This window comes from Mytilus galloprovincialis, chromosome 3, assembly GCF_965363235.1.
Source record: "Mytilus galloprovincialis chromosome 3, xbMytGall1.hap1.1, whole genome shotgun sequence".
Taxonomy (NCBI): domain Eukaryota; kingdom Metazoa; phylum Mollusca; class Bivalvia; order Mytilida; family Mytilidae; genus Mytilus; species Mytilus galloprovincialis.
The window spans coordinates 41,824,326-41,839,737 of NC_134840.1; the positions used below are offsets into that span (position 1 = coordinate 41,824,326).

General features: G+C 31.1%; 1 protein-coding gene across 1 annotated transcript; it reads right to left on the bottom strand.

The window, feature by feature from the left end:
- Positions 1-361: 361 nt before the first annotated feature.
- LOC143066256 (uncharacterized) lies at positions 362-15,029 on the bottom strand. Its single transcript, XM_076239248.1, has 5 exons — positions 14,828-15,029; positions 7,891-8,090; positions 5,539-5,705; positions 1,900-2,075; positions 362-885 (listed from the first exon to the last, which is right to left on the bottom strand). Exons 1-5 carry the CDS (start codon positions 15,027-15,029, stop codon positions 842-844), a joined length of 789 nt encoding a protein of 262 aa, XP_076095363.1. The 3' UTR covers positions 362-841.
- Between the last annotated feature and the right edge of the window lie 383 nt (positions 15,030-15,412).

A 15,412-nucleotide genomic window follows, 5' to 3' on the forward strand; every position in this document is an offset into this window, starting at 1 on the left:
CATCATACATTTTAAAACTTTTTGTACGATGTGTTAAGATTTAGCAAAACGAAGATTTTCAGGTGAAAGGTGCGAGTAGATTTTATAGCATTGAAGAAATCATATGTTCACTGTCTTAACCTTTGAAAGTTGTCAATAGCTAATGGATATGTCCTCATATCGTCTAATGATGCTGAATAAGCCAATCAAACTGACGCATACTTTCATATCACTTTTTCGTATCACACACGTGTATTGTCATACGTGAATTGTCTCTTCATTAAAAAACATTGATTATAGGCAACAAACATAAGAGAAAGGGTTAGCTATAAACTGTCATAATATTTTTACAATTATTTTGCGAATATCCATAACATCAAAATGTTTACCAACGCATAGCATTTTAATTGAAATCATATTTGATAAAATATCGCAAATTGCATATGTAACAACACAACATGAAGAAACTTATAACTGAAAATAAAAACATAGTTTCATCGTATTTGGTAAAAACTGTTCAAGTCGAAGATAAACTGATAACAAACACAATAACCTAGCCATGTGGTCAGACGGCGATTCTCTTAACTCAATGATGGTTTCGAATTTAAGGATAAAAAATACAATGTAAAAACGAAGCAAAAGTTATTAAATTTTAATACATTCTATGATAATCAGTAATGATTAACGTCGTATTGAATATATGGTCTATCTTCCGACGTGTATCGTTATTTTGTAGAACCTATTAGTAACACTCTTATGATATTTGGTTTATTCGATTCTGTCCAGCTAATCAATATCGGTTCTACATCAGTATTTGGTTTGGAAATATACTGTTGTTCCTCTATAACTCATACATGGCTAGTTACTTTTGTATGTAAATTGCTAATGCGTCCGCAAGCTTGAAAGCTGAAATAAGGTTAATGACAATCACTAATTAACAAATAAAGTATCAGATTGTCATATAAATCAGGACCGTGTTTAACAGATATGTATTATTAAAGAAATTTCCATATTAGATCAATCAGTCGATTATGCAAATGAGCTAAATCCTAATGTAACAAACCACAACCGCTATGTTCACCGTTAACTCATGGCAAAAGACCAGATATCAAAACTGTCGTGTAGTTATCAACCAAGTATACCGAGTGCATAAAAAAGACATTTCAATAATCGTTTATATAAAAAAGAAAATGTGGTATGATTGCCAATGAGACAACCGTCCACAAGAGACCAAAATGACACATGCAGAAATTAACAATTAAAGGTCACCGTACGCTTGGTTATCAAAATCATGAAAATTCAGACTTTTGACTCTGGACTTTTGAAAACGTATACTTAAACTTTTTCTTTTATAGCATATTCGTTCACTAATTTTCTTAATTATTTAAAACTTTTCTGAAATTATTCATGTTTTATATAAATCTGTCTTTCTTACGAGTATCAAAAATATGCAATTGATCGTATTTTTTGTCCATTTACCTGTATAGCTTATTTATTTGAAACCACTGTGTTTACTAAAATCATTATTGCAAATAACAGTATATGGTGCAAAACCAGGTTCAACCCACCATTTTTCATAAAATTCCCTGTACCAAGTCAGGAAAATGGCCATTGTTACATTATAGTTCGTTTCTGTGTGTGTTAAATTTCGGTGTTGTGTCTCTGTTGTGTCGTAGTTCTCATATATTTGATACGTTTCCCTCAGTTTTAGTTTGTAACCCGGATTTGTTTTTCCTCTATCGATTTATGAATTTTGAACAGCGGTATAGTACTGTTGCCTTTATAATGAGAATGATCATAATCAAAGTTATATTTAGATTTACATATAGGCTCTTCCATGCAGTTAAGAAAGGTATTAACAATATGCGGTGTTTAAAGGTACTTAAAAATCAATGAAAGATTTGATGTATTGATAATAACCTTTAAGGTCCCATTGACCCATTATGTTATTTGGCATGTATGCAAAAGCAGGATACTGCAATCCAATCTCATATGAGCAAGTAAAACCATAATCAAACACTGCTATCCATCCCATATCAAACGAACATCCATTGTAATTGTTGTTGATATAAAATCTTCGTTCTATCGCTTCCTCACTGAAATGAATCGAGATTTGAACAATTATAATATTTTTCAAACCCAGTGTAGCTAAAATGAACATGATTTAATGGAAATTTATTTTTGTAATTTTGCAATACACCTTTCACAGGTGTTGAATTCATTTAGTGAAACGCTACTTCTATTCATAAAAGAAGGCAATGATATCTTTATGATTTTTAATTGTCGAGAAACAATACCTGATAGACATCCTATCGTGTTGCTTTTTGGTTGCTTTTTAAGCACCTACATTCCGCGAAAATGTATCAATCACTTCAGAATGAGAGGGTTAGCGCTATAAAACCAGGTTTAATCCACCATTTTCTACATTTGAAAATGCCTGTACCAAGTCAGAAATATGACAGTTCTTGTCCATTCGTTTTTGATGCGTTTTGTTATTTGATTTTGCCATGTGATTATAGAATTTCCGAATTGATTTTCCTCTAAGTTCAGTATTTTTGTGATTTTACTTTTTTTTCCGGATTTGACATTTGTCTTTACTCGTTCCGTTGGTTTATAAAGTGTGATTTTGTCAGTCTTTATGGTATTTTCATATTTGAATTTCTGAGGTTGGTATTTTTGTTATACTTTTCTTCAAAGAAACTGATTTGTGAAATGATGTGTGTATACGAATATACTATAGACCAGTTTGTCGATTGGACTAGGGCACGTGGCACTAAGCAGGAGGAGTTGACTTCATACAACATAAAATAGATTCAAATGTATCTGAAAGTCCGTTGTTAAAAATGCATTGCGAATTGACATATAGACAAACATATTTTATAAATTAATCCAGTGCATGAGAATATTTGGTTACCAATATCATGTCAAAAAATGTTATTGCACAGAAAAGCAAAATAGTTTGTCGTTTTAGAAAACCTTCGCAAGTTAGGCATACATGTATAAATGACTTCTGATAGCCTTAATAGTGTCTATATCTTACTCATTGCAAACATTACTAGTATATGCAAAAGGAGTAGCTTTGTTTAGATTGTTTTTCTTTAAGTCTAAACAGTAGATGTGCAAGCTATTTCGCAACTCCAGGTTTTTTTATTGTAAACAAATATTTATAAAAATACTAAACTCAAAGGTAAATTCAAAAAGGTGAAAGTCCAGACAAAATAAAACGCTCGACTACATCAACTAACAGATAGTCATATTCATAAATACCAAAATTTAGGACAAACGCAATGATTTAAATTTTCCTATAGTCAACTTTTCATTTCTGTGTAGCAACATCCCAGCGACACCAGCATATGGAGTATATGTGTCTCAATTGATACGTTACTCTAGAGCTAGCTCAAAGTACGTTGATTTTGTTGAACGAGGAATACTGCTTTTTCAAAAGTTGCTACGACAGGGCTATGAATCAATCAAATTAAGGTCATCACTCAAGAAATTGGCTGATGAGCTGATTTGCCATTATGACAAAAATGTGTCAGAAATCATATCTGATATTCTTCCTCAGTCATAATAAATAACCTGCCATCATTACCAAACTGAACAAAATAATAACACAACGGGTGCCGTATGCGGTGCAGGGAATGCTTACCCTTCCGGAGCACCTTATTTCACTCCCGGTTTTTAGTGGAGTTCGTGTTGTTTCTTATTTAATATTTGCAACTGTTGATGTAAATGTCTTTTGGTTTTATGAGTCTAAGTTTACTCCTTGGTTTTGATTGTTATTGTCTTGGTATAGACATTTCCTAAAGAAAATGGTGGATTTAACTTGATTTTATACAGAATAGACTCCGATATTTTTCAATTGATAAGATACCATTGCTCATACATTTTACTGTGAATTTAAAAATATAACCAACTTCCATTGAAAAACGTATGTATTTGAACAAATAGTTATCAAACACATGAGGGTTAAACAAACATATTCGAAGTGACATCAAATGAAGTGAGACACGGTGAATCGAAATGGTCGGATCTCCTTTCCTTCAGAATTAAGTGTCTGGAGTATGCCAAGACTATAATGTACATGTGTAATATTTCTAAATCTATAGTAATGGACTATCCATAGATTTTATATCCAGTATATAAAATGGTAAAATATAGTTTCTTTCGGGTGTATCCATGGCAACAATCTGCATCTATTTGCTTTAAAATATTGCAAAAAGGGGGGTAAAGATGTCATATATTTCCCCAAAATTTGGCTAAAAGTAGAAATTCAATCGCTTGAAGTAATACCTTTTCTGAAGCTGTTTACATATATCTTTTAGTTAATCCAATGAAAATCATATGTCTTTCAGTTAATCCAATGAAAATCATATGTCTTTCATCTCATTTTTTGGTAAAATTCTGTCAAAAACTTCGTGTAGAAAACAAGTGTTTGTAAATATTACATTAATTTCTGGACCAATGACTGGTCTAGCTATGAAAATGCGGAGAGTCAAACAGAAAATAGCCAATAAAACATGTAAAAATACCTTTGATGTTCTAATAAACCATCTTTGAAGGCTAAATTAGTACTCAGCTGTCTAAAAATGGATTTTATTACACAATAACTTTCATAATTGAAAAATCCACCAGGGCCAAAATGCGAAACTAAACCCCTAACTGTGTATTGCTACCTCAAGGTAAAAAACAAATACCTGCTACCGGGTAAACGAATGTACGAACAAACATAACAAAATGCAAAACACCCCTTCTGTTGTAGGTGGGGCATAAAAATCTACCATAAAACAAATTGCCGTGAACCATTTAATGTGAATCAAGCGGAACAAATTCATTTGATTATATAAAAATAAGACGTTGTGGTATAATTGACAATGCAACTACTTTAGATTCGAAAAATGACGTAGAAGTTAGCAAATGTCAGTCGCCTTCAACAATGAGCAAAACATATATCGCATAGCAAACTATAAAAACCCAACATGATATGTGTAATATCATTCAAACATGAAATATAATGGCGTAATTTATGTTAAAAACAATAAACGAAAAGCAAAAGCTGTAAGTTTGTAGGTACGTTACTCAAGGCTAGAAATACATTTAATATTTAAGGCAAACTATATAAACATAATAATATATTGCCTGTATCATCACCACTCATTTTGATGATCTAAAAAGAAACCAGACCTAAACGTTTGTATTCCAGACGCAACTTTCGTCTACACTAGATTCCTAAGGGAACCAAAACAAATAGAAGGCTAAATAAAAAAAATGAGGTTGAATAGCATTTACTGAGTATGTATTTCCAAAATGGTGTGTAAAATAAAGTAAGGCGAAGCATACCTGGGTTAGAACAACCTTAATGTTTCGAATAAAGCAACATGTCATAAATTAATAGTTAGTTTGCAAAAAAAATGTTAACGACGACAGGCACAAAATTCAATGACTGACAGTTGTCAATATGTTAAGCTATACAAAGGATAATACAGTATGCCGCATGTGTAAGGTATGCTAAATATTGGACATGTTGTCAAATTATCTGAAACTTGTCATTATACTTACCCTTGAATACTGAAGTAGTTGTATGTGATTCCAAATGTTGTCATGTCAGTATACGAACTATAAACTAGGTGATCTTTACTGTACCAGTCTGTATTCAATCCAGTATCTGTATTGTTGAAAACCATGTTCATTACCATTACACTATCTTTGTACATGGCTACTTTTACCTTCAGGATCATAAAACGGTATATTTTTTTATAAGTCTCACATTTAGACAACACATAAGTGCTTGATACATGTAGAAAACTTATATAAAAACGGTATTTCACATCCTATATTTCACGGTAGTATTGTACAAAAAGCGCGAAAATCACTATGTGTTCCGTGTAGACTCATCGAACCTTTAAACAAATGTATAGATAAAGATTTACATTGGTAAGATAATGATTATCTTACCAATGTTATTATTAGATCTTTGAATATAGTTTACATTGGCACTAATATTGATTTTGTAATCAGCAAAACCTTTTATAGCTGACTATGCAGTATGGGCTTTGCTCATTGTTGAAGGCCGAAGGTGACCTATAGTTGTTAATGTCTGTGTCATTTTGGTCTCTTGTGGACAGTTGTCTTATTGGCAATCATACCACATCTTCTTTTTTATAAATTGAAACATAACTAACTTTGTATTCTTTTAAAACGTGATGTCTTCTTTGACTGTCAATGACGTTAAAATACTAAATCCCTGGGATCTGTTTCAGTTGATTTCAGTCTCTGATGCATGATTTTTTTATTATTACTTGTTTTTGACTAGCTGTCACGAACTTAGAGTACTCGTAAATCGTACTTTCTTGTTAATTTGACCTGTAAGTACTATGCCTAATGTTGTTTTTTTTTTATTATTATTTAATGTTTACTTATCTAGGGTTATAGCTGGTCTATATAACAGCTTTGATAAGTGTTTTAGAGGTATATTTAAAAGGCTAGTAACAAACCAGGTTCAACACACAATTGTTCTTAAAATGTCCTGTACCAAGTCAGGAAGATGGCATTAATCATCTTAGAGTTCGTTTCTGTGTGTGTTGCTATGTCGGTTTTTTTTTTTTTTTTTTTTTGTTGCACTTCAGTTTTTTTGTTGGTACGTTGTATTCCTCTTATAGTTGATGCGTTTCCTTCGGTTTTGGTTTGTGACCCAGATTAGTTTTCTCTCATTCGATTGATAACTTTCAAACAGCGGTATTCTACTGTTGCCTTTATGTGTTATAACTATAATTTTTCACTTCTTCGTACTATAAACATAAACAAATATTTATGTTGTAAGAAATATTTCCTTTCTCCATTTAAACTGTATACTTAACAACAGAATTATTTTCATTTACCCGTGTATAATATTATTTAAAATGGCGGATTTTTGTTCAATGTTATTGTTGTTTTTTCTGAAATTGTTTAACATTTCACAGCGGAATAATACTTATAGAATAAGTAATCGAAGAATTCAAATATCGAAAAATATTCAACGAGTGACCGAACAACACATTAATTCACGAATGCGTGCAGCGCATGAGTTAATCATCAGTGTTGTTCGGCCACGAGTTGAATATTTTTCGATATTTGAATTCTTTAATTAGTTATTCTTTTTATAACATTGGTAAATTGCTTTTTTTTTTAAAGAAATTAATATAAAACATGTAAGGAACCATATCTTTTTTCTACGCATTCACAATTTTTTTTTATCCTATTGCTGTATGATGTCATAGAGTGAAATAAACACGTTTATTTCACATGTGAAATTATCGGTTTTTATTTAACTGGGGAACCAATGTAATTCATTGCAACCAATGTAATAATATTACTTTAATAATTCATCCCTTATTTTATTGATTTTGTGTTTACATTGTATCATAGATCTAATTTATTCGTTCAGTGTATGTTCACTTGCGTTTATATGTCTTTTGATTGAGTTAAGTCATTTCGATCGAAAGTTTATAGTGTGGGTTTCTATATTGTGATGTTAAAATATTGTTTCAAATAGGGGTGAAGGTTTGGTACCATTAAAACGTTTAAACCCGCTGCAATTGTTTTTACTTGTTCTAAGTCAGGAATCTGATGTTCTGTAACTGTCGTTTGTTGATGTGGTTCATAAGTGTTTCTCGATTCTCCTTTTTTATATAGATTATACCGTTGGTTTTCCCGTTTGAATGGTTTTACACTAGTAATTTTTGGGAGCCCGTTATAGCTTGTTGGTCGGTGTGAGCCAAGGCTCCGTGTTGAAGACCGTACTTTGACCTAAAATTGTTTACTTTTATAAACTATGACTTGGATGGAGACTTGCCACATCTTCTTATATCTACTAACTAATGTCAGTACAACTAATTTCCATCTTTCAGTGTCGTTTACCGTCTAGCAGCTTACCTTGAGAATGCTTTGTGAACTCCAAATGTCTAAAATTGGATCACGGTAATGTGTAGTGCAAGTCAAGTTATGAGTAACAGGTAACTGACATGCAACTTCATGGGTTCGTAGTGAAACTGTACCGACGTATGAGTCATATATCTTTACACCTATTCCTGGAGTCCCTCTGAATATCAACTCCCATGAATTTGGTGGTAGATCTAGAAATCATTATAATATATATCTGATGTATTTTTTTTTTTTTTAAATAGAAATAGAAATAAACTGGCAAAACAAAAACTTGGAATATGACAAGACTAAAAATCAGATCATTCAGCCCACTAAAATGAATAACTAATGACAAACAGTGTGATGGAGCAAATTGTTAGCCTTTTTCGTAATATTTAAAGTCTTTTTTGCGTGTACAACATATAAAACATGTAGCAGATACTAATAACAGCCATTTTTGTGATGCAAGCACTTAATTGAAAATCATACTTAAATCAACAAATATCAAAAGTAACACGACATGAAAGACAGTTTGGACTAAACCAATATATCTAATTATGTTATCATTCTTTTCTTTTTTATATACATCTATATATGATTATAGTTTTGGTCATTACCGGGTTGTATTAAGTTACCCGTTATCCTTATTTCGTAATTAGGTCATTCGTCACACAGTTGTATGGGCTTTTTAATTAAATCGGCAGCTAGGGGTGTTATTTGTTTACAAAAGCTTATGGTTTGTTTATGGTTTATGTTAGCAAAATTGCTACATGAACATTTTTCTCGATACAATAAAAATAGGTGGTGTTTAACTTGTGGCAGACTGTATGATTACTAATCAATTTGGTCGAAACAAAATGACAACGGCATGGCAAAATAACGAAATAAAGAAAAGCGACCAGAGGCAAACAACATTATTATCTATCACCGAGGATTCCTGTAAATCTTTAGTCAGCTCGCTTGTCACGTCACGTCTAGACTACCAAAAATCTCTGCTGTATGGCGTAAATGCCAGTTTAGTCAATAAGTTACAGCGAGTACAAAATATGGCAGCTAGGCTCGTTACACGTACTAGGTACATGATCATATAACACCAGTTCTTCTGTCACTTCATTGGATCCCGGCGCAGTACCGAATACAATATAAATAAACTCATCATAGATATCAGGACTAAATTTTTTTATATACGCCAGACGCGCGTTTCGTCTACAAAAGACTCATCAGTGACGCTCGAATCCAAAAAAATTTCATAAAAAAAGCCAAATAAAGTACAAAGTTGAAGAGCATTGAGATCCAATATTCCTTTTGGAATAAACTTCTTTTGTATACTTTCAAAATCTTGCATGGCCTAGCGCCCGTCTATCTTGAGGAACTAATTAGCGCCTACCAACCATCAAGATCTCTTAGATCGGAAAATGCAATGCAGCTAATACAACCTCGTGTACGCACCAAAATCTATGGAGAATGACGTTTGGACAAAGCTACTGCGAGCCTCTGGAACAATCTTCCTAGCCATCTAAGACATGAACAATCAATCGAACTTTTAAGAAAAATTTAAAAACCCATTATTTTAGACTCGCTTTTAGTGATTACATTTAATTTTTTATAGTGACAATGACTTTTAAGCTTTTTTCTTTTCGTTGTGGTATAATATGCCTTATAATTATTATTATTTACTTTTTTAACTATTCTGTTCATTTTGATTTTTATATGTATTCAAAATTTTATTTCATTCTTATTGCATTGATTGTTTTAATGGTTAACATCTCTTTTAACTGAATTGATTGTTTTATGTTAAGCGCTAGGAGTAATTTAATTAGATAATGCGCTATATATATATTGTAAATAATAAATATTTTAAATGATAATATACAATAGGGCTCTTCACAGTTATTTCGGCCATATTGAATAGGGGGCAGATTTTCATAAAAGAGATGAAAATGGTGTGAAAAATACGGGGAAACATCATTAAAACAGAGCAGTTGTTTGGAAACATGCATAGGATTGGCGATACTTTCATACTATTTCCACTTCTTTCAAAAAAATCTGCCCCTATCCAGAATAGTTGAACTAACCGTGGAGAGCCATATAATGTGGATAATTATATTTCGACTATATTAACTCTTCATGGATTCAAAACTAACGATATATTCATTTACAAACAAAGATGACATTTTACCTTTCATACAGAGATGGTAGATTAAATATGCATTGTGTTTCACACAGTCTATACCTTAATTCAAATGTTTAAATTGCTCGTTTTATTGGAATATAACAAAACTATTCATTCTTTGATTTCAGCATAACAATGGACAATTAAACACACATAATAAGCACTTGAAAATCATTTGAACAACATCAATTTAGTTGACAAAACATGGATAAAGAAGGTCAAGTCGGAGTACGAGAAATGGTTAGTTTGCGTTAATTGCCTGTTCGATTTTTTTGTTTGTTTTTGTTTGTTTCATCTTTTATGACGTGTAGAAATCTAAACTGAAATATATAATCCATTATATATTCGTATTCGATTACATATAGAAACATAACAAGCAAAGCGGCTAATTGGATGGTAATTGCAATATTTTCTGTCGTCATACTAAAAGGCATAAAACAAGTGGACTCGATCAACCCCACCGTATTTAATATGTTTATTAGTGACCTTTTTCAAAGCTTTAACAATGAGGACTGAAGACCCGCAGAAGTATTAGATTCTAATGATGGTGCATTTTCATTTGCAGAGAACCTCTTGCTATGTCTGAAAGTAAAGAAGGCCCATAAAATAGATCAACATAACAGTGTGTGTGATGATTGGCAACTATCCTTTAATATTACAATATTTATCCAACAACACACAAGTATATAGGTCCCCATATTTGTTAATACCGTAAATACCATTAACCACAACAGATATATATCCGATATAGGAACTAGGTAAACTTCCAGTTGGAAATTTTATTACAGCCCAACTTATTTCATATCTTGCTAGACTAAAAATTGACCAATAAACCTATTATTTAAAGGAGGCCTTCAAATTTTTTAAATTCCTTAATTTACTCGATGATTATTCTTGGTATACGTATGCTTAGAACGTTTATCCAGAAAATAACCTTAAAGACCAACTGGTCGACTCTAAGAATATTGCAAAGGTAAAGCATTTACAATCAGAAATTTAATATAGAATAAATAACTATTATAAAGATTTATATAAAAGTAAACCAGGAAAATCGACATATTAAGTAGTAAATCTTTTCTGTATAAAAAAAATAAAACTTTCACATTAAATATAACTCAAATTTTACTTATTGTTTAATGATTTTTCTATCAGGAATATTTTAACAATATTTTTATAATCCTGGTACTTTTGATAGCTATTAACAAAACTTCAGATAAGTTAGTGACCATGGTCTTGAAATAGAAAATGGTCATTGCATTAAATTTTGTCGAGAACAAAATCTCTGCAAAATCGCAAAGATGGATCTCATTTTTCTTTAAATTGCAAGGTAAACCAGACTATCTGGCAACTATTGAATAAAGTAATATTGTTACTCTATCTCTTATATATTTTTGTATTCTGGGTTTTTTTTTTTCTTTTTTTTTATATTATAATTTTTATTTAAAATATATTGCCACAAACATACTGTAATAGTGACCACAAAATTAATTTTGTTATAAATTTACCTGGAATAACAAAATATCATTAGAATATAATAAGTTATACTGATGATTATATACTTAAGGGCCTAATTTGTTGAGACTGCCTAGTTAATTAAACAATTGAATATATATTTGATTATGAATTATGATTTGACCCTAGGAAGGGAATATTTTATGTCCTAAAAATTCTATAACTTTCCTTACGAAATTGTTAATTTTTATTAAAAACTCTTAAAAATTATAACCATTTTTTCAAGTTATTTAACTTTTATATTTATTTATATTTGATGTTAGTTTGATCAGGGCGTCACTGATGAGTCTTATGTTGACGAAACGCGCGTCTGGCGTATTAAATTATACTCCTTGTACCTTTGATAACTTTTTACAATAATAAAAAAAAACTCATCGACAATACATGTACTAAGCTTATAAATTGGTACGACAGACGCTTTACTGCTGAAATTTTCTATTACCAGCCCAGTGGCAAGTACTTCAATGCTGATATGAACTATTATATTGATACTCGTTTTTTCTGCAAGCTAACTGTTAGAATTATTCAAAATACTACGGCTTTGTTTTCTCAAAGGCGTGGCTGGCGTAAAGCCAGATATTTACAATTCTTGGAAAAAATATCGTGATCGATTTGGTCATTCAGTTTTCATTTGAACGTCACTGATGCATCTCGTGTAGACTAAACGTAGGTAGGATTTTCCAAATTAAAAGCATGGCATTTTTTATGACTTTTCAAAACCATTAAAACTAATTATTTATGGATCTAAATATCATTTCAAATTTAATACTTCATTTATATTCGTTTTTATTTAGAAGAGGAGTGTTACAGTTAATCACCAATGTAATATATATGCAGCAATGATATTTATACAAAGCAGATTTTGTCAATTGGAAATTTTGTAATTATCTTTAGTTGTTTAGTTTTTTCACAATACGGTTCTCATTCATAATTAATTAAGTTTTGGAAATGTGATAATATGATAAGATTAACTGCCCAAAATATGATGTAGGTGAATTGCCTCTGAAATATCGAAATTTCGAAATGCAGATGCTTTTGTCAAATTTGTACCCCAAAAAATCATTTGTCATCAGCTAGATTTCATTAATATGTTTTTAAAAGAGGGGCGAACGCTACTAGAGGGACGGTCAAATTCATTGATAGAAAATAAACTGACAATGCAATGGCTAAAAAAAGAAAAAGACAAATAGACAAATAATAGTAGACAAGACAAAATATAGAAACCTAAAGACTAAGCAACACGAACCCAACCAAAAACAAAAACTTTGTTATTTTAATCAATCCTTTTGAAGTATCCATCTCATCGGGGAAAGTAGATTTTCTATTTCTTATTTTCCAATGTATGCTGTGCATTATTGTTTCTTTATTAACAATTTTCGATTGTAAATACAGAACTCTCAGGACTCGCAGGTGTAAATAGTGCCATTTTTAACCACCGCCTTAGGGTTATTTCGTGGCGGTTACTTTTTATTGGTGGATAAGCCGAAGTGCCAAGAAAAAACAACCGACCTTTGATAAGAAAAATGACAATCCAATTAAGATTTCTGTCGAGTGCATCCGCACGGGCGGGGTACGATCTCACAACCTCAGTGTTGAATTGCTAGTGATTAAAGTAGTAACTACTTTATCCACTCGGCTACCGAGGCCCCTACTATTGCAAGAGGAAAGAACTGTGAACAAACTCATCATAGATACCAGGATTAAATTTTGTATTTATTCCATACACGCGTATCGTCTACAAAAGACTCATCAGTGACGCTCGAATCCAAAAAAGCTAAAAAGGCAAACTAAAGCACGAAGATGAAGAGCACTGAAGCCTTTAAACATAAAAAAAAATGAATTAAAAAACACGTTTTTACTTTATGGACTTTCCCAATTGATCTTCCTCTAAGTTCAGTATTTTTGTGATTTTACTTTTTACATGAAATATTGAATCTGAAAGAAAATAAGGTTAACACAACAAAATAGAAATTTGGAATAGTAAAATTTTCATATTAGATTGTTAAGATTAATTTTATCTTAACTTTAATTGGTTTTCAGAATTTATATTTTACTCAAGATTCGAAATTTTTCAACTTTGAGACGTATTACAAAAAAGATATTCCTATTTTGGTCAAAACCTCTGTACGTATTATTTAAAAGAAATTTTATATCTACAATTATCACCGAAACAAAATCTCAATCAAATATTTTATTATGCTTTTTGTAACTCTGTATCAATACCATCATTTTGATTCAACGATATTTCAAGTTAAATGTAGACAATGAGACTTTTTATCGGATTGAATCTTCACGTATGAAAGCATTTAACTGTTTCATTTTTTAAATATAAATGTTTTGTCGTATATTTATCTATATACCCTTTTGGTGTTTTCAGTTTATATTGAAATTAAATGACATTTCAAATCTTCAAAATATTGTTACGTCGTAAACTTTGGACACCATCGAATAGCTCACTTAGATATTATACGAGTTAAAAAATCAATTCTAAAAATTCAACCTCCAATATATCCAAATGTGACCCTCAAACAGTCTATTTAAGGCATTTTCGTTACGAGGATATGAAAAATTAAGGTCTTATACATCATTGGCTACCAAATGTTTTGATTTGAGCGTTGAATGTTGTTACAGAAATACTATTCGGTGTCAAGAAATGTTATTTTCTTTTTCATTTAAAAGTTTATAGTAGTAATTGAAGTCAGAGACGCTGATGTAAAATATTCAAAGGGATTCCTGGAGGAATAAACCTGAATTGCTGTAGATATTACAAAAAAGTAAAAACACAAAAATACTGAACTCCGAGGAAAATTCAAAAAGGAAAATCAAAAATCAAAAGGCAAAATCAAAAGTCCAAACACATCAAACGAATGGATAACAACTGTCATATTCCTGACTTGGTACAGGCATTTTCTAATGTAGAAAATGGTGGATTGAACCTGGTTTTATAGCTAGCTAAACCTCTCACTTGTATGACAGTCGCATCAAATTCCATTACATTGTCAACGATGCATGAACAAAACAAACATACTCAAAGAGTAAAAATGTCAAAAATAGGGGTACAACAGTCAATATTGTGTTATCATCTTAATATCACTACATAAAAGAATCGTCTTTGGTATATTATGTAAAGATTATGAAAGAGGCGGATATTCAGATGATGCTATCTAATTTTCTCCAGTGATGCGTTGGTGGTTTTATGCTGGAATTCAGTTGTACATGTTTGCAACTATACTTTTTTCAACACACTCTATTTTTTGCACATACCTTCTTTAGAATACAACACTCTCCATTCGTTATCTTCTTCTATGTTGGCTGATTCATCTAGCGGACTTTTTGAATTTAGTTCACATTGCGTTGTCACCAAGTTGTAATTCGCTGAAACACATGCTATGTCAGCTAAACAGTACGATGCACATGCATTCGTACTGTTATGATTTGATGAAAATTTGTAATAAGTATTCAACATTTTAATTCCTTTCAATACCTCATATGTGTCAGATCGAAATGAAAAAAAGCATGCAGATACATTAAAAATATACAAAATGTGAATAAAAAAAAATGTCAACTTCATTCCAAAAATTGCACAGATCTTAATGTTTGTTATGTTTCTGGCTTAGGACTAACACATTTTCTATTCCGTATATTTTTAGTTCTATATATGGTCCTCCGTCGAAATCAAATAGCATAAATTTGATTGTGAATAATCAAAGTATTCATTTAAATTATTGATGTAAACTACCAAGATTTAATATTCGGTGCTAACATTAAAATTTCAATATAGTTTCCGAACTTTAATTTTTTTTTTATTTTAATCTATATTCCATTAAACCATGATAGTCTTGAAATAAT